We start from the raw sequence: 17,964 nt of genomic DNA, 5'->3' as shown, positions 1-17,964 counted from the left end.
TGGAACGGGACCCCCCTGTGAGAGCAAGGTGTGAGGCCATTGCTCTCCCAGGACTCCTGCTTCCATCACACTATGGAGTAAACAAACCTCAAGACCCGTTTCCCCCTACCCCCACCCCCGGGGCTGGAGAGCTGATGGGGGATGGAGAGCTGGAGAGGGGTAAGGGGGAGTCCTGGCGGGCTGGGGACTGGAGGGCCGGAGGTGCTTATGTCAGTCAGCCTGATGGTTCTTCTTCCTCCACCCTCACCTTCCCAGGCCTTATTCACTCACTTCCCAATAGGACAGATGGTGGGCAAGGAGAGCGACTGGGGGAGGCAGTTCTGCCTTCAAAGCTGGGGTCTGTCCCCGCTGTGTCGGTAAGGAGAGTGGACAGGTGGCCAGGGACCAGAGGGTTCCTCTGAGACCCCATGAAACCTATGTCAGCCTGATGGTTCTCCTTTCCCTCAGACTATGAACCGCATGTGGAACGGGAACTGTGTCTGACCTGATTAACTCGGCTCTACCCCAGAAAATTGAACAGTACTTGACTCATAGTGAGTGCTGAAAGCAGCATGGCCTAGTGGAAAGATCACGGGCCTGAGTGTCTGAGGACCCGGGTTCTAACCCCAGCTCCATCACTTGTCTGAGGCGTGACCTTGGGCAAGGCACTTCACTTCTCTGTGCCTAAGGTACCTCAACTGTAAAACAGGGAGCAAGACGGTGAGCCCCATGTGGGACAGGGACTCTCTCCAACCTGATTAGCTTGTATCTACCCCAGCACTTAGTACAGTGCCTGGTACATAGTAGGGGCTAAACAAATACCATAAAAAGTGCTTAACAAACATCATAAAAAATGATAAAGCACTTACTGTGTGCATAGCACTGTAGTAAGTGCTTGGAAAAGTACAATACAATCGAGTTGGTAGACAAGATCCACTCTGCAGGCTTTACTCCTTCCCTCCAATAGGAGAGATGGACAAGGAGAATGGTGGGGCAGATGCTTCTGCCTCCAAATCTGGGGTCTGTCCCACCGGCGTGGATGAGGAGAGGGGATGGATGGCTGGGGACTGTCCTCCTTCCCCTCCCCCACACGAGTCTGCGATCCTGTCTATCAAATCTATTGTAGTGTAATGATGGTACTTGTTAAGTGCATCCTCTGCATCAAGCACTGTTCTGAGCGCTGGGAAGATACAAATTAATCTGGTTGGACACAGTCCCCGCCCCACATAGGGCTCACAGTCTAAGTAGGAGGGAGGAGGATTTAATCCCCATTTTACAAATGGGGTAATTGAGGAACGGGGGAGTTGTCAGGCACATGGCAGAATCAGGATTAGGATCGGGCCCTCTGACTTCCAGGCCCTTGTTCTTTCCAGCAGGCCATGATGCTTTCCAGGGTACTCTCTCAAGTGCTTAGTTCAGTGCTCTGCACAGAATAAGCACTCATTAAAAACCACTGATTGATTATGCACTTGAGTCCAGCGTCCCTACGTAGTCATGCCTGATCTAAACCAGTCTGCCCCTTCTCATGCCTGATCCTGCAGTGGGAGTGGGACAATCGGCCTGCCTGCATCCCTGGCAGGCCTTTCCATCCCTGAGGGGAGCTGGGAATAGGGGGACGGGGTGGCCAGCATCCTCTGCCCTGCCCCTCCCAGGCCCTCTGGCTGCAGGATTCCCTGCCGGTGAGTAGCCCTCTGAGCTCCTGCGCCCTGGAGGGAGGACATTGGGGCAAAAGTCCAGGGTATCCCATCCCCAAACCGTTTTGGGGCCTCCAGGGAAGCCCCCTCCATGCCCCCGGTCCCAACACTGTTGCCTCAGCTTCCCGGCCTATCATACGGGGTAAGCAGTGAGACTGCTGCAAATCAATCAATCCATGATATTTCTTGAGGGCTTACTGCATGCAGAGCACTGTACTTAGCGCTTGACTACAGGCCGTCTCGTCCCTGGGAAGGGGGGGGATAGCTACTCGAGAAGCAGTGTGGCTTAATGGAAAGAGCAGAGGAGGCTTGGGAGTCAGAGGACGAGGGTTCTAATCCCAACTCCGCCACTTGTCTGCTATGGGACCTTGGGCAGGCCACTTCACTTTTCTGCGCCTCCGTTCCCTCATCTGTCAAATGGGGGTTGAGATGGTGAGCCCCACGTGGGACAACCTGATGACCTTGTATCTACCGCAGCACTTGGCACAGTGCTCTGCACATAATAAGCGCTTAACAAATACAATAGTTCATTCATTCGATATCCCAGCGCTTGGCACATATTAAGCACTTAAATACAATAATTCATTCCATTCATTCAGTCGTATTTATTGAGAGCTTACTGTGTGCAGAGCACTGTACTAAGTGCTTGGAAAGGACAATTCAGCAACAAATAGGGACAATCCCTGCCCAACAACGGGCTCACAGTCTAGAAGGGGGGAGACAGACATCAAAGCAAGTAAACAATATGATGATGATTATTATTACCGTCTGGGCAGCGCTGGACTTCAGGGCCGTTGCAGGGTCGGCGGGGCCTGGAAAGAGGAGGGGGAAGCAGTTAGGGTGGCAGGGGGGCCCAGCAGGGAGGTCGGTGAGGGTCGCAGTAGGGGGTCTGGACGATGCTGGGTCCGGGAGGGGGTCGAAGGGGGGATGAGAGAAGGCTCGTGGCCGTGGCGGGCCCCTTCCTCGTGCTGACGCCTGGACTCGGAGCCCCCTCCTCCGGGCCCAACGGCCGGCCCCGCTGGCAGGGGCGGGGGGGTCTCCTTTGTGGCGCTCGCAGGGCCCAGGCGCGGCCCTGCGGAACAGAGGGAGACGCCCCCGGACCTCGCACCCCGGCCCGGCCCCTGCTGCCGCCTGCAGCCCCCTGCAGCCTCCAACTCCCCTCAGCCCCCGTCCCATCCCCCGCAGCCCCCGGCCCGGACCCGCCCCCAGCCGCTGCAGCCCCCGCAGCCCCCGGGCCCGTCCCCAGACCCTGCAGCCCCCTCCCCCAGACCCTGCAGCCCCCGCAGCCCCCAGCCTCTGCCCGGCCCCCAGACCCAGAAGCCCCCTCCCCCAGACCCCGGGCCCGTCCCGAGTCTCTGCCCGGCCCCCAGCCCCCGGGCCCGGCCCCCAGCCTCTGCCCCGCCCCCCGGGCCGGTCCCGCCCCCTTCCCCTGTCCCTCCCCCGGCTCCGAGCGGCGGCGTGGTGTCCGGGCCGCAGCGTCACGGCCCGGCCTCCGCCTCCGGCCTCCGGCCTCCGCCCTCCGCCCGCCCGTGCCTCGGTGGGCGGCCCGGGCCGGGCCTGGCGGGGCGGGGGCGTTGATGCGGAGTGTGTGTGTGTGTGTGTGTGTGTGCGGGTGCGGGCGGGCAGCATGGCGGACTACCTCATCAGCGGCGGCACCGGCTACGTGCCCGAGGACGGCCTCACCGCGCAGCAGCTCTTCGCCATCGCCGACGGGCTCACTTACAAGTAAGACCGGGACCGGGCCGCGCCCGGGCCTCCCGCATGTAACGGGCACCCCTCGCCCACCGCTGTCCGGCCCTGCCCCCGCCCCCGCCCCCGCCCCCCGTGGCATGGGCACAGGTGGAGCCATGCCCGCGGACCGACGAGCGATAACCCCAGCGAGGGCCCTGGTCAAGCGCTTGCCATGTGCCGGGCGCTCAGCTGAGCCCCGGATCCTAAGAACGGCGGGACTTGTCGAACGCCTAGTCTGTGCCAGCCGCTCGACTCAGCGCCGGATGATAATAACGATGGTACTTGTCAAGTGCCACCTTCGTGCCGGCCACTGAACTGAGCACCGGATGGTAATAACGGGGGTACTTGTCAAGTGCCACCTTCGTGCCGGCCACTGATCTGAGCACCGGATCGTAGTAACGGGGGTACTTGTCAAGTGCCACCTTCGTGCCAGCTACTGAACTGAGCACCGGATGGTAATAACGGGGATACTTGTCAAGTGCCACCTTCGTGCCAGCCACCGAACTGAGCACCGGATGATAATAACGGTGGTACTTGTCAAGAGCTCACTATGTGCCAGGCGCTCAACTGAGCACCGGATGATAATAACGGTGGTACTTCTCAAGAGCTCACTAATAATAATAATGTTGGTATTTGTTAAGCGCTTACTATGTGCCGAGCACTGTTCTAAGTGCTGGGGTAGATACAGGGTAATCAGGTTGTCCCAAGTGAGGCTCACAGTCTTAATCTCCATTTCACAGATGAGGTAACTGAGGCACTGAGAAGTTAAGTGACTCACTATGTGCCAGACGCTCAACTAAGCCCGGATAATAATGACCGTGGTACTTGTCAAGAGCTCACAATGTGCCAGGCACTGAACTGAGCGCCGGATAGTAATAACGATGGTATTTGCTAAGCGCTTACTATGTGTCAGGCACTGAACTAACCGCTGGATAATCATAACGGCTGGACTTGTCAAGCGCTTACTATGTGGCAGCCACTGAACTAAACACCAGATAATAATGACGGTGGTACTTGTCAAGAGCTCATTATGCACCAGGCGCTCAACTAAGCACTGCATAATAATGACAGTGGTACTTGTCAAGAGCTCACTACGTCCCAGGCACTGAACTAAGCACCAGATAATAATAACGGTGCTATTTGTCAAGAGCTTACTCTGTGCTAGGCACTGAACTGAGCGCTGGATAATAATAACGATGGTATTTGTTAAGCACTTACTGTGTGCCAGCCATTGAACTAAGTGCTGGATAACAATAACAGTGGTACTTGTCAAGCGCTTACTATGTGCCAGGCAGTGAACTAAACGCTGGATATTAATAATGGTATTGGTTAAGCACTTACTATGTGCCAGACACTGAACTAAATGCAAGATATTAATAATGGTGTTTGTTAAGCACTAGGTGCCAGGCACCGAACTAAGTGCTGGATAATAATAATGATGGTATTTATTAAGGACTTACTATGTGCCAAGCGCTGTTCTGTGTGCTGGGACAGGTACAAGGGAATCAGGTTGTCCCACGTGGGGCTCATGGTCCTCATCCCCATTTGACAGGTGAGGGAACCGAGGCACAGAGAAGTGAAGTGACTTGCTCGAGATCCCACAGCAGAGAAGCGGCAGAGCCGGGATTGGAATCCACGTCCTCTGACTCCCCACCCCGAGCTCTTGCCACCAGGCCAAAAGATTCTGCTCGAGGGGCCGGTCAGAGTGCCCTAGCAGCCGCAGAGCCCCATGTTGGGGGAATTCCCTAGTCTTGACCTCCTCCCCCCCCCCCCACCATTCCCCAGGGGAACCGAATGAGATCGGTCCAGGAGTCGAACCCTGAAACATTTTCCTCCAGAGGCCGGCCCTTCCTGGGGACAAGAAAGACTTCTGGTTTGGGCTAATCCTTTGGACTTGGGTTCCTTGGGACAGCAGAGGGGTGGGTTGGAGTGAGGGAAGTGCATGGGGTCACCAAGGGTCACTTCCCAAACTCTCCTGAGCACTTGCTCCTGGGGTATCAGGTCAGGGGGAAGGGAGGACTCTAAGGGAGGAGGCTGAGGGGACTACAGAGGCTCTGGATGAGGAGACTGGAGCTGGCTGGACACACACAGCAGCGTCCGCTTCACTTGGGGTGGGTGACTGTAGACATTTCCCTCTCAGCCTGGCATAGTGTCTGGAGCATGGGCTCAGGAGTCAGAAGGTCCTGGGTTCTAATCCCGGATCCTCCACTCATCTGGTGTGTGTGACCTTGGGCAAGTCACTTCACTTCTCTGGGCCTCAGTTACCTCATCTGGAAGATGGGGAGCGAGACCGTAAGACCCACATGGGACAGGGACTGTGTCCAACCCGATAGGCTCGTATCTACCCCAGCGCTTAGTACAATGCCTGGCACAGAGTGCTTAATAAATACCATAATTATTATTATGATTCTTATTATTGAGACCGGAAGAGAGTGAGAGCAGGAGGTGGGTTAGGTTAAGGCCTTCCCCTCCTGCTTTGACTGTGCCTGTCTCATTTTCGGGCCCTGCTCCAGCTGCACGGCCGGTTGCAGGTCTGGCAGTGGCCCGAACTCCCAGCTGCAGGACTGCACACAGGCCAGGCCAGGAGTGATGCCAGCCACTCTGCCTCACCCTTCCCTCTCTGGTAACCATCTCCCCCCCTCGGCCCCCCACCTCACTGTTCGGGGTTCTAGCCAGCATCAATATTCTGTTGCCCTAGGCCTTGGGCCCGGGTCTAGCGTTTACAAGGAAGGGGGACAGTGAGTTACAGGGTTGTGTCCTCGTTAGTCGACAAGTGTCTGAGCATCCTAGGTCAGACCGTGGGGCTGAAGCTGTGTCATAAGTTGGACGGACCGTGTCTCACCCAAGCAGGAGTGGAGCCCGGCAACCAGGCGAAATTCCGCAGCCTGGACCCAGCCCAGACCAGGGCCGATGTGTGTGGTGGCCGTGGTCCACCCTGATGCCCAGTTTTCCCCTGGCCCGATGTCCCTGCGGAGCTCCAGGGGTTGGGTGCTGCTGGGATTTGGGGCCTGGCTGGGGGCAGTTGGCCTGGGCCACATGGCTAATGGAAGTTGGTAAGCTGGGTCCCTGACTTTTCCCATTCTCCTGCCTTCCTGTTGGCTGCTCCATAGGAGCCCTGAGTCCCAAGCACAGGCCTCTCTAAGGAAGTGGGAAGGAGTCTTCTCTCAGGTCTCCGTGTCTCCCCCCTGGCCACGCTGGGGATGCGGGAGACACCAGATAAACTGAGGCCCAAAGAGGGTGGCAGCATGGAGGCGTCCATCCAGGCCTGGTGCCCACTTGCTGCCCCTTGAGAGTAGTTGGTCTGGGGAGTGGGTCCTGGGTGCAAGACCCCTGCTCTGGCAAGGGGAGTCATCAGAGATGCCAGCCTCCGGGTAGTCCTGTCCAGCGAACTGCCTCCAGTCCCTGCTGCACACTCTGGCCACTCTAGTGCCTGCTGACTGATTGCAGAGCCGGGACCCCTCTCTCCTGACATCCCCTTTCCCCTCACCTGGCCTAAATTGAGGGGGGAACCTGGCCTAATTTGAGGGGGAAACCGGAAGTCAGGTGATCTCCTGGTTTCTTTGTTGTAGCCCCAGCTTCCGGCTCACACCTAAGTAAGACATCTGGCTCAGCTCAGCTGGGGCTGACTTCCTGTTGTGGGGAGTTTGCTCTATGGCATCAGCCTGCGTGCTTTATGCTGGGTTGGAAGGACTGGAAGTCCCTCCCAGAGAGTGGCTGAATGATCCCCCAGATTCAGGCTCCCACCACCCTGACCCCGGGATCTGAGCCACCTCCGAGCCCAGACCTTGGGCCGTTCCGGGGTCGGCCGCAGCTTGCTAGGGGAGACCCAAGGGGAAGGGACAGCTCTCACTGGTCAGAGACCTGAAGCAGCCACACCCTCTGTTCTCAGAACCACGTTGGGGGGGGGGGGTGTCTGTCACCCTGGGCCATCCCACTCTGGATCCCGGGTCCCTCTCTGTGTCCTGAATTACCATGATTCCTCTTTGCCTCCACAGTGACTTCCTCATCCTCCCCGGATTCATAGACTTCACAGCTGATGAAGTGGTTAGTTCCTGGCCTTTCAGCGGGATTTTGGGGGTGGGAGGTATGTGTTGGGGGAGGGATTAATTCCTCTCCCTGAGGCGCTAGGGGTGGTGGTGGGGGGTACAGGACTGGGAATTCAACTTTGAAAGGAATTAGAATCATCACCAATCTGGGAAATGCCTGGAGTGGAACTCAGGGATGGAGAAACCGATGGAGAAACAGGCACAGAGAAGCCATCCAGCTTCCTCAGTAATGGGACAGGCCCCAGCTGGCCTCTGCCTGCTCCATCTCTACCATGTCCACTGTCTGCCCAGGAGGTGGTTGAAGGGGAAACAGTGGGATATGTAGGATGTGGGCAGATGTGGAGGAACCCCGAAATTCTGCTCCCCCACCGCCCCCAGGACCTGACGTCGGCACTGACGCGGAAGATCACCCTGAAGACACCGCTCATCTCCTCGCCCATGGACACCGTCACGGAAGCCGACATGGCCATCGCTATGGCTGTGAGAGGGGGCTGCCGTGGGCGAGGGCAGCATCCGACGGGAAGAGGGGGGAGGCGAGGGCCCGGAGCCCAGGCTCATCCAGCTCATCCTTCCCCCACAGCTCATGGGGGGCATTGGATTCATTCACCATAACTGCACCCCGGAGTTCCAGGCCAACGAAGTGCGCAAGGTCAAGGTCAGTACCTCAGTCCCGTCCAACCTGCCCTTCCTCTGGAGATCGGTCTGCCGGTTCCTACCAATCTGAGTGTTCTAGATGTGGAAGGGCCCTTGTCACCGGCCAGGGCAGCGGCTCCCAGGACGCCCATGTGGTTTCCTGAGTGAATTCTGGCCCGGCCCAGGCCGGCCTGGCTTCCCAGGTAGGATGAGATTGGGGTCATACAGGCTGGCGGAGAAATGCTCCTCTCTCTGTCTTGGGGTGGGGGTGGGGTCCTGTCCCGGGACTGGGGAAAGGCTAGCCCTGCCTGAACTTTTAGCACAGTTGGATAAAGTTGGCCCAATCCAAAACACGGTTCCAGAAAGGTCCGAGGTGAGCGGTTCGTAATGAGCTATTGGAGGAAAAGTTGTCAGTGGTATTTATTGAGTGCTTGCTGTGTGCTGAGGACTGTACTGAACCTTTGGGAGAGTGCGTTACCACAGAGTTAGCAGACACATTCCTTGTACCTTAGCAAGCTTACGGTCTAGAGGGAAATCTAGGGATGTCAGGATGGATGTAGTTTTAGTAGTAGTAATAGCATTTATTAAGCTCTTACTGTGCAGAACGCTTTACCGAGTGTTGGGAAGGAACACACTGGGTGGGAATTAGACATGGTCCCCGCCTGCGTGTGGTTCCTTAACCTCCTTTTTGGCTGGCTGGGCCGTTTGTCTGGCCCCATAAAAGCACTGCTTACTAGAAGCCTCATGTTCTTCAGGGTGGGACTCACTGGCAGTGGGTCTGTACTTAGCAAAGAAGGGGGATTGAAGTCTTGCTGGTTGGCTCTGCCATCCCATGAGTATTGTCGTCTGAGTTGGGCAGCTTTTATGTGGATCTCGGACCATGCTTCTTCCTCAACTGATCCATCAGTGATATTTATTGAGAACCTGCTGATGGCGAAGCGCTGTACGAAGCGCCCAGGAGAGTACCACAGAAGGTAGGCACGTGCTCCCTTGTCTTCAAGGAACTTGCACTCGTGTCTTCTCCCGAGTCCACCCTTCCTCCCTTTTCTTGTTCCTCAGAAGTTTGAGCAGGGCTTCATCACAGACCCGGTGGTCCTGAGCCCCTCTCACACTGTGGGGGACGTTTTGGAGGCGAAGGCCCGGCACGGTTTCTCGGGCATCCCCATCACCGAGACGGGCACAATGGGCAGCAAGCTGGTGGGCATCGTCACTTCCCGTGACATCGACTTCCTCGCCGAGAAGGACCACGCCACCTACCTCAGTGAGGTGCCTGCCGGGTGACAGAGGGGGCCAAGCCCGTGCCCTCCTGGAGGTCGGGGGGGGGGGGGCGCGGAGAGGGAGAAGGAGCTGCAGTGCCCGCTGCGAGGTAGCAAGGTTGATGGCTGCTGAGGGAGGGGGGCAGGTCCTGACAAAGAGGAACCATCGGAGGTAAGAGTGAAGGAGCTGGGATCAGATTGCCCTTGGGGCTGGGAGGCTGCCAGGTCCAGAGGTAGGGCTGGGGAAGTCAAACTGCCCCTCTCCCACCCTCCTCCGAGACTACTGATTGGTGGTATGTGTAATTGGGCCTCACAGGTGATGACCCGGCGGACTGAGCTGGTGGTGGCTCCAGCGGGTGTGACCTTGAAGGAGGCGAATGAGATCCTGCAGCGCAGCAAGAAAGGTGTCTTGAGCGGGAATGGCCTGACAGCACTGGGCAGCTCTCTGAGCGCTGGGGCAATGGCTGCTCTGATCCCCCAGCCCCGCTGACCTCCCAGGGATTCCCGGTTGGGCTACGTGGAAAAGGGTTGAGCTTGTGGACTCGGGGAATAGCAGAACTCCTGGGTTCTGTCCTCATCTCTGAGTGCTCCTTTCTCCTGGCTCCTGGCTTCTCCGGGAGACTACCATGAGGGAGTTAGTAAGTTAGACCATTCTCACCTGCAGCCAAGCCCCACAGTCAGAATTATTCCTATCCCAGCGCTAGGGTGTTGTTCTGGGGAGAGAAGGGTGCAGACCTGGGGCTCTGCATAAATGAAGAATGCCTCAACTCACCTCTGAAGAGAGAGGGTCGACTGGGGCAGCCAGAGATGATATTAATATCATTATCATTATTATTACTGAAGTTGTTGTGTCTCTTAAGCACTCACTACGTGCCAAGCACTGTTCTGAGTAGCAGGTTAAATATGAGTTAGTAACAGTAATGATGGTATCTGTTAAGCGCTTACTATGTGCCAAGCACCGCTCTAAGCGTTGGATCTGATCGGACACAATCCCTGTCCCACACAGGGCTCACAGCCTAGGTAGGATGGAGAGCGGATATTGAATACCCATTTTACAGATGAGGAAATGGAGGCACAGAGAAGTTAAGTGACTTGCCCAAGGTCCCACAGCAGGCAACCGGCAGAGCCGGGATTAGAACCCAGGTGCTCTGACTCCCAGGCCCGTGCTCTTCCCACTAGGCCATGTGGCTCCTCACCTAGCCACCACAGAGGGGGCCTGAACTCCCCCGCCTCACTAAGGCCCCCTGGATTTCGGGTGGGATGTGACCCCCCACCAGCCCCAGGGCCCGAGGCGGGCTGGGAAGGGTTAGCTTCCTTTGGTCTTCTCCTCTGGTCAGTTCTTAGTGGGATCTTTCCCTCTGGTGGCCGCCCAATTCTCCGCAGCTGGTAGCTGCTTCCTTAGCCCCCGTCATCCTGTCTGTTAGAGAATCGGCTCCTCGCCCCTATTGGTTGGGGATGTATCAGTCTGGACGATGCCATCCTCAGCTGTCACTGCGCATGATTGGATCTGGGTGATGAATTCCAAGATGGCAGCCGCCCGACCATCCCAGGGACCTTTGAGAGCAGCCGAAGCCTCAGCCTGGTGCGCTTCGGCTCCTTGGCTGCGGTGTGGGTTCTGACGGGCCTCATCCCCTCCCCCGTTTGCACCCCAGGAAAGCTGCCCATTGTCAATGACAGCGATGAGCTCGTGGCCATCATCGCCCGGACTGACCTGAAGAAGAACCGGGATTACCCTCTGGCCTCCAAAGATGCCCACAAGCAGCTGCTGTGCGGGGCAGCCGTGGGGACCCGTGAGGACGACAAGTATCGCTTGGACCTGCTCACTCAGGCGGGCACCGATGTCATTGTGCTGGTGCGGGCAGGGGAGCGGGCGGGAGGACGGGCGAGGGGGAGTAGGCCCACGGGAGATGGCCCCGGTCCAGGAGGGCAGTGGACTCTCGGGGGTGGTGGGGTGGGCCCCTGGGGCCGGCAGGGAGAAGGGCGCGGGCCTGCCCTGTTGTTGACTTGGGCATCTCGTGAGGCCCCGTCCTTGCTTGGAGGGCGGCCCGGGCAGCGGCCGTCAGATGGGGGCCGTTTTCGGTAAGGACCTTGGCCCACGTCCCTCTCCTCTGCCGCCTCCCCAGGACTCATCCCAGGGCAACTCCGTGTACCAGATTGCCATGGTGCACTACATCAAACAGAAGTACCCCCAGCTGCAGGTGATTGGAGGGAATGGTGAGTCGGGGCCACCTCCTTCCTACAAGCCCCTCCGACCGCCGTACCCCCATTCCTGCTGCACCCCTAGACTTTGACTGGAGTTCAGCCTGGGCCCTGTGTTGCGCCAGGCATCCAGTGGGCATTCACCGAGCATAGGTGGAAGGGGATGTGAGGGGGAGGGAGGGTACCTGGGAATCCCAGCTCCTAACCTCCCTGATGGCTGGGCCCACAGTGGTGACCGCGGCACAAGCCAAGAACCTGATCGACGCGGGCGTGGATGGACTGCGTGTGGGGATGGGCTGTGGCTCTATCTGCATCACCCAGGAAGGTAGGTCTAGGCGCCCCTGCTCCATCCCTACATCTGCGCCCCTGTCTCCTCGAGGCTCCGCTCCAAGTCATGGTAGCTGGCATCGAGACCTGAGGTGCCCAGGTTCGGGGAACCCGCTATGGCCCGGTCATTGCGCCTTCCCCCCGACCTCGTCCTTGCAGGGCCGATTTTGGGTCATCGGTTGGGTCTGCGGCTCTCGGGTCACTGACGCCAGCTTAATGGGCCTGGCCGTTCCTGATGAGGCCCTAGAGGCCCGGTCCAACCGAAGTTAAAAAGAGATCCTGGGGAATCAGACACCCCTGGGCAGTTGCCTCCATGGTATTCACTTGCTTCCGTGGCATTCACTGGGGCGAAAGAGGCGTTCAGAAAGGCCCGGGATACCTGAAAGAAAGGCCTGTGGCCTGGCCTTCCCCACCGTCGGTCTGTCCCGCCTGACAGATCCAGGTCCCCCTCGGCCTTCCCTGATGGGCTGGGGGTGTCTCCTGGAGGGAGGGGTTGCTCCTGGCTGGGCTGGTGTGGGGAATGGAATGCTGAGGGAGTAGGGCAGGCCTGGGGTCAACGATGCCTCTGAACTGGGCCCCACAAAGGGCTCCCCCCAGCAAGCCTGTTCCCTGTTCCGTGATCCCGTGTTCTTGTGTCACACCTGCTCTATTGCCCCGCTCCCCCACCCGCCACAGTGATGGCATGTGGCCGGCCCCAGGGCACCGCCGTGTACAAGGTGGCAGAGTACGCCCGGCGCTTCGGGGTACCCGTCATCGCCGATGGTGGCATCCAGACCGTAGGCCATGTGGTGAAGGCCCTGGCACTCGGCGCCTCTACAGGTGAGTACGGAGGCTGGGAGGGCAGTAGGGGGGCACGAGGAGAGGGGCGATCTGTGCTGTGCCCGCTTGGCCCACAGAGCATTGTGGGGTCGGGGGGAGGGGAGCAGAGCGGGAGGAGCCCCAGTTGGAGCAGCCTCCGAGGAGGAACAGGGGAGTCCGACTGGTCACCTCCCACTCCTCCTTCCTCTCTTCCTACCCAGTTATGATGGGGTCCCTACTGGCAGCCACCACAGAGGCCCCGGGAGAGTACTTCTTTTCCGACGGCGTCCGGCTTAAGAAGTATCGGGGCATGGGCTCCCTCGATGCCATGGAGAAGAGCAGCAGCAGCCAGAAGAGATACTTCAGGTGCCACCCCCGTTTTCCGGTGCCCCGGCCACCCCACCCTTAGCAAGCCAGAGGGATGAAAGGGCCAGCAGGCTCTCTTGGCTTGACCCTGGGTCTCTCCTGCGGCCTCGGCACCCGGCTCTGGCTCTCCCTGACCTTCCCACTGCTCCACATCACTCCACCTCACCCCAGTGGCATCAGGCCCTTCTCAGAAGAGGCAGAGGAAACCTGTGGGCACCAGCTGGTCCAATCCCACCCTTGGGGCTCTGCTGTGAGGGGCTGGAACTGGCATCCTACCTGCCTGTGCTCTCCGAGGAGAATGGGTGGAGTTGCCCCTCCCAGCCTCTGGGCTACTAGTGACCCCCCTTCTCCCTTCCCCCACCCCTATCCGCCTATCCCTTCCCACCCCCATCCACCACAGCGAGGGGGACAAGGTGAAAGTGGCCCAGGGGGTATCTGGCTCCATCCAGGACAAAGGGTCCATCCAGAAGTTCGTGCCCTACCTCATCGCGGGCATTCAGCATGGCTGCCAGGACATCGGGGCCCGCAGCCTCTCAGTCCTGCGGTGAGTGCCACCCTGACGGGGGCTAGGTGAGCAGAGGGGTGGGGGCTGGATCCCAGAATGGGGATGCCCCCCCACACCCCAGGGAAGCCCACCCTTGCCTGGGTCCCGAGTGGTCTGACCTGCCCCCACACCCCCAGTTCCATGATGTACTCCGGAGAACTCAAGTTTGAGAAGCGGACCATGTCAGCTCAGATCGAGGGCGGTGTCCATGGCCTCCACTCGTAAGTGCCAAGGCTTGTCCCTGCTCTTCTTTCCTCCCTCCTCCCTCCTCCTTCTTCCCCCTCCTTCCCAAAGCCCCAGGTCCCTTGAGCACTCTCGGGCTGGGGGGCAAGTGGAAGGAGGCAGGACAGTTGCATTGAAGCCTCGCAGTTTGCCTGCTGGGTTCACACAGGGGCTGGCTTGGGGCCTCTTTCATTGGCTCCTCCAACCCCTTGCCTCCTGGGGTCCTTCTCCCGTCCCTGCCCGTTGTCCTGTGCCCTCTCTCTGGCACCCTCTTCGAACCATGTCTTCTCCTTTCCCTTCTGAACCGCTCCTTACGGTCCCTCCTCCGGTCCCTTCCTTCAACTTTTGGCTCCTGCTGCAGGGCAGCGGTGAGGGAAGGGAGTGGGACCCAGCCGGCTGGCCCTGATCCGCCCGTGGGGGCTCTCACGCCTCGGGCCCCTCTCTGCCAGCTGAGGTTAGGGCCTGGAGAGAGCAGAGGGGCTCCCGGCTCGCTTGGTGGCTGGTGGCTGGTGGCAGGCAGGTGTGGTGTCAGTGGCTGCTGGTGTTGGTGCCAGGATGGGTAGGGGGCTTGGGGCAAAGTGGGGAACGCCGCTAGTGGCGAGAGCAGGGTCGAGTGTCCGTGGGGCCTAGAAGGCAGAGCTGGGCCTGGGCTGTGTAGCCCAACCCGGGGGCGTGATTAGGTAGCAGCAGAGCAGCAGGGCGGCGGTGAGGGCACGTGGGCCTGGACCCCAGCGGGGTTGGGGGCTGCTAGGGCACCTGCCTTCTTGGGACCCGGCGGGCATCTAACCTGTGTCTCTTTCTGCCCCACCCATCCGTAGCTATACCTTTCTGCCATGTAAGTAACCGCGCTGCCCGGGGGCCAGAGTAGAGTAGTGGAGGGGGCTGGGATCGGGAGGGCGGTGGACAGGAACCCTACTCCCCCCACAGAACCAGGGTAAGGGGAAGCTGGCACAGTGTTCCTCATTGCTGGCTCTGCCCCAACTCTTGCGCCTAACCTGAACTTCGAGATCCTGGCCTTCTGAGTGGGTCTCAGGCTGGTTTTAGGACCTGGGCAATTTCTTCCGTTGGGCTGCCCTGGGGCAGTCCTTTGACCCTCCTTGGCACTACCCCTTCCTGACCCCGTTTAGGGGCCAGGAGGGACTGGGGGCAGAGCCAGCTATGCAGGGGTGCTGAGGGGAAGGGAAATCGGAGGAAGGCGGGGAGAGGCGGCTCAGACCCGTGCCTGGTCGGTCCCCTCTAGGCTGTCAATACCTGGCTGGCAGGCAGGCAGGCAGGCAGGTGGGGGTCACTCCCGCCGGCCAGTTCCGGAGCCCTCCTGGCTAGCTGAGCCAGGGTCCGGCGAGGTGGTGGGATTCGTTCTCAGCTCCAGCGCGCCCTGGGCTCGGTGCTTCTGTGGATATGGCGGGGAGGGGGCCTCCGAGGCTCCCCCTCTCCAAAGCACAGCCAGGCCCAGCGGCTGCCCCGGCTGTGGGGCTGGGGGTCTGGGGGGGACCCTGGGCCAGAGAGTCGGGCCTGACCCCTGTCGTCTCCCACAGTTACGAGAAGCGGCTGTATTGAGGATGGCGGCGGCGGCGGCGGTGCCGGCGGCAGAGGCGGGGTAGGGGGCGGCCTCCGGGGACCCCCCGTGAGTGCCCCCTCCCTTTGTCACTGAGTGGCCTCCCGTGGCCCCTCTGGATTTGCACTATGGGCTCCTGGCCCCTCAAGGCCCTTCTAGTCCCCTTAGGGCTGCCCTTCAAGGAGGGAAAGGAGGAGGGAGGGTCAAGCCCTGGGAGCCCGATCCAGTCCTCCGGTCCGGCCCCAGCTGACCCCACCTATCCAGGGCGGCCCTGTCCCTGGGGGTCCTCCTAGCCCTTCCGGCCCAGCCCCTGGGGCCCGTCCCCCCACTCAGGTCTCTCTCTCTGTGGCCCCGGTGCCTGTCCCCAACTCCGGCCTTTCCAGTGGGGAGGGGGGCTGAGGGCTTGGATCGAAGTGGGGTAGGGACAGATCCAGGGGAGCCCTCTCCCTCTGCTGTCCCAGCTTCTCGCCTCTGACCCACCCCCCCCAGACAAAGGTGCTCTCTGTCCCCTCGCCAGCCCCACCTTGTGCCCCCTTCCCCTGCTCCTGGGCCCCACCCTGTGCCCTCTTCATCTGCCCCTGGGACTGCCTGGGGCTCTCACGCCCTCCTGGCCAGGGAAAGATTTCTCCCCCTGCTCCCCAGCCAGCCTCAGGGGCTCCTCCCCGCATCTCATCCCCCCCAGCCTTCACCCTCAGTGGCCCAGGGCCGGGAGCCGAGGCTGCGGGGGTCAGGGTGGAGGGCAGGCCGAACTGGAGCCCCACCCCACCTCCCATTCCTTAATTGCTATGCCACCCCCGCTCCCCCCGACAGCCCCAGCTGAAGGCTTTAACTTTGCACACTTTGGGATCACGGTTGTATGGTGTATTAAATAGTCGGAATAAAGCAAGCCAGTCTCCATTGTCACGTTGGCTTTTCCCGACAAGGTGATCCCACCGTCCAGCCTGGCACGGAACCCCAGGCGGGTGCCGTCTGTATCTTTCCAGGCCACTAGAGGTAGGCGGGGGGATCACCAGCTCCAGCTGCCCCAGGAAAGAGCGAGAGTGGCACTGCCCCGGATGCACGCTCAGGCGGGCAGCGTGGTGGGAATAATCCCAGGCCTGGGTCTCCACAGGCATCCCTACCTGATGCCAGGAGGCCATCAGCTTCTTCAGGAGGACAGTGTCACCAAACGGGTCATCCCGGCTGTAGAAGACGAGGGTGGGGGCTGGCAGCTGCCTGGCATTAGAGCTCCACAGCGGCAAAAATAGAGCCAGGCTGCTTCCCTGAGCCGGAACCCCAGGGCCTTCAGATCTGGGACACATCTGCAGGCACAGCGATGGGGCATTTTCAGCACGCCACCTCCACCGGCATTAGCTGCCTAGTACCGCCTTCTACATCTCTCCCCACAGGAAGGGGCTGTTTGCAGGGGAAGAGGCAAGCTGGGTTCTTAGACCCTGAGTCAATCATTCAATAGTATTTATTGAGCGCTTACTATGTGCAGAGCACTGTACTAAGTGCTTGGGATGAACAAGTCGGCAACAGATAGAGACAGTCCCTGCCGTTTGACGGGTCCTGCCCCTAGCCTCAGTTTCCCTGCCTGGATGGGGATTCCCTGGATTCCTGGATAAGGGGTTGGAGGTGGTGGGGAAATAAGTCTCAGATCACAGCCCACTCTGCCCTGGGCTGTGCTGTGTCCCGTTGGCATGTTCCCACTCACTCCTGTGTCCAGATGCTTGGGTCCCCGGATAGACACCTCTCCTGAGCATGTTCACACACGCGCACACATGCCCACCACTTTTCCTCCCAACAGGCAGTGAGCCTGGACTGAAGTCTTGACCTCTGTGGGCACCCATCTGGGTGTGGCACTCAGTGATGGAGCCACTTCCCTGTGTTCTGGGATGGGGCTGTGTACCCAGTGGCCGCTCACCATTGCCTGGCACTGGGAAGATGGGACAGAGCTGGTTCATCCCCCCGGCCCACTCAGAATCACCATACTGTTCCGAGTCTCCCTCTGCCTCCCATGCTCACTTCTATCTAGCCAGCCCATCCACCCAGCTTGGAGACAGACACGCTAAGACAGAAGCACATGGAGGAAGTAGCCAGCATCGCTGGAAGGGAGCGGAACTGAGCAAAACCAGCTCCCGAATAAGTTCCGGAATGGGGATTGTATGGTGGTGGGGCAGTGCCCCTGCCCATGTGGATCTGGGTAGGGTTGTGCCATCTGGGCGCCCCTAGCTCATGTTGCTTGCTAATGCTCTGGTCGTCAGCAGCTAACTGCAGGGCTTGCCTCTGGCACTTTATTCTGGGCTGCAGGCAGTGGTCAGCTGGCTGGCTGACTCCTGGTCCCTGGCCCCGACCCCTTCCTCAGGAAACCTGCTCACTCTTCACCTGGGGAGAGGACTAGCAGAACTTTTTTGATTTTCAGCACTGGAAGCAAGATATGGAGAGGGAGACTCGAACATATCCCAACACACACACACACTCATGCACATAGGCAAACTCGACTGCTGTTTGGACAAGGAGCTGTGCGTGCTGTCACTAAATTCCCAGTCCTTCCAGGACACCTGGGTTCTTGGGGAAGGGATCATCCCCAGACTCTGTTTCCTTCCTCTCCCTTTGCCAGCCTGAGAGCTAC

At 59.6% G+C, this 17,964-nt stretch overlaps 1 protein-coding gene across 3 annotated transcripts; it reads left to right on the top strand.

The window, feature by feature from the left end:
• The first annotated feature begins 3,231 nt into the window (after positions 1-3,231).
• Positions 3,232-16,250, top strand: IMPDH1 (inosine monophosphate dehydrogenase 1). 3 transcript variants are annotated; one of them, XM_029073545.2, is made up of 15 exons: positions 3,232-3,398; positions 7,400-7,448; positions 7,829-7,930; positions 8,031-8,105; positions 9,146-9,349; positions 9,656-9,743; positions 10,992-11,191; positions 11,463-11,553; positions 11,768-11,863; positions 12,541-12,684; positions 12,885-13,029; positions 13,430-13,573; positions 13,711-13,794; positions 14,614-14,630; positions 15,331-16,250. In XM_029073545.2, exons 1-15 carry the CDS (start codon positions 3,301-3,303, stop codon positions 15,444-15,446), a joined length of 1,653 nt encoding a protein of 550 aa, XP_028929378.1. In that variant the 5' UTR covers positions 3,232-3,300; the 3' UTR covers positions 15,447-16,250. The 3 variants fall into 3 exon arrangements, with proteins under 3 accessions (XP_028929378.1, XP_028929377.1, XP_028929379.1); XM_029073544.1 differs by having other exon boundaries at positions 3,233-3,398; positions 9,143-9,349; XM_029073546.2 differs by lacking the exon at positions 14,614-14,630 and having other exon boundaries at positions 3,234-3,398; positions 9,143-9,349; positions 15,331-15,439.
• Positions 16,251-17,964: the final 1,714 nt, after the last annotated feature.

This window comes from Ornithorhynchus anatinus, chromosome 10, assembly GCF_004115215.2.
Source record: "Ornithorhynchus anatinus isolate Pmale09 chromosome 10, mOrnAna1.pri.v4, whole genome shotgun sequence".
Classification (NCBI taxonomy): domain Eukaryota; kingdom Metazoa; phylum Chordata; class Mammalia; order Monotremata; family Ornithorhynchidae; genus Ornithorhynchus; species Ornithorhynchus anatinus.
Note: the sequence above shows the minus strand (reverse complement) of the source record. Positions and strands in the feature narration are given on the sequence as shown.

What these genes read in the sequence shown, in the direction of transcription:
- IMPDH1 (XM_029073544.1), top strand. Translation starts at nt 3,301, where the DNA reads ATGGCGGACTACCTCATCAGCGGCGGCACCGGCTACGTGCCCGAGGAC. An exon ending in ACTTCACAGCTGATGAAGTG is followed by an intron (nt 7,449 to 7,828) that starts GTTAGTTCCTGG and finishes CACCGCCCCCAG; the next exon opens with GACCTGACGTCGGCACTGAC. An exon ending in ACGCCACCTACCTCAGTGAG is followed by an intron (nt 9,350 to 9,655) that starts GTGCCTGCCGGG and finishes TGGGCCTCACAG; the next exon opens with GTGATGACCCGGCGGACTGA.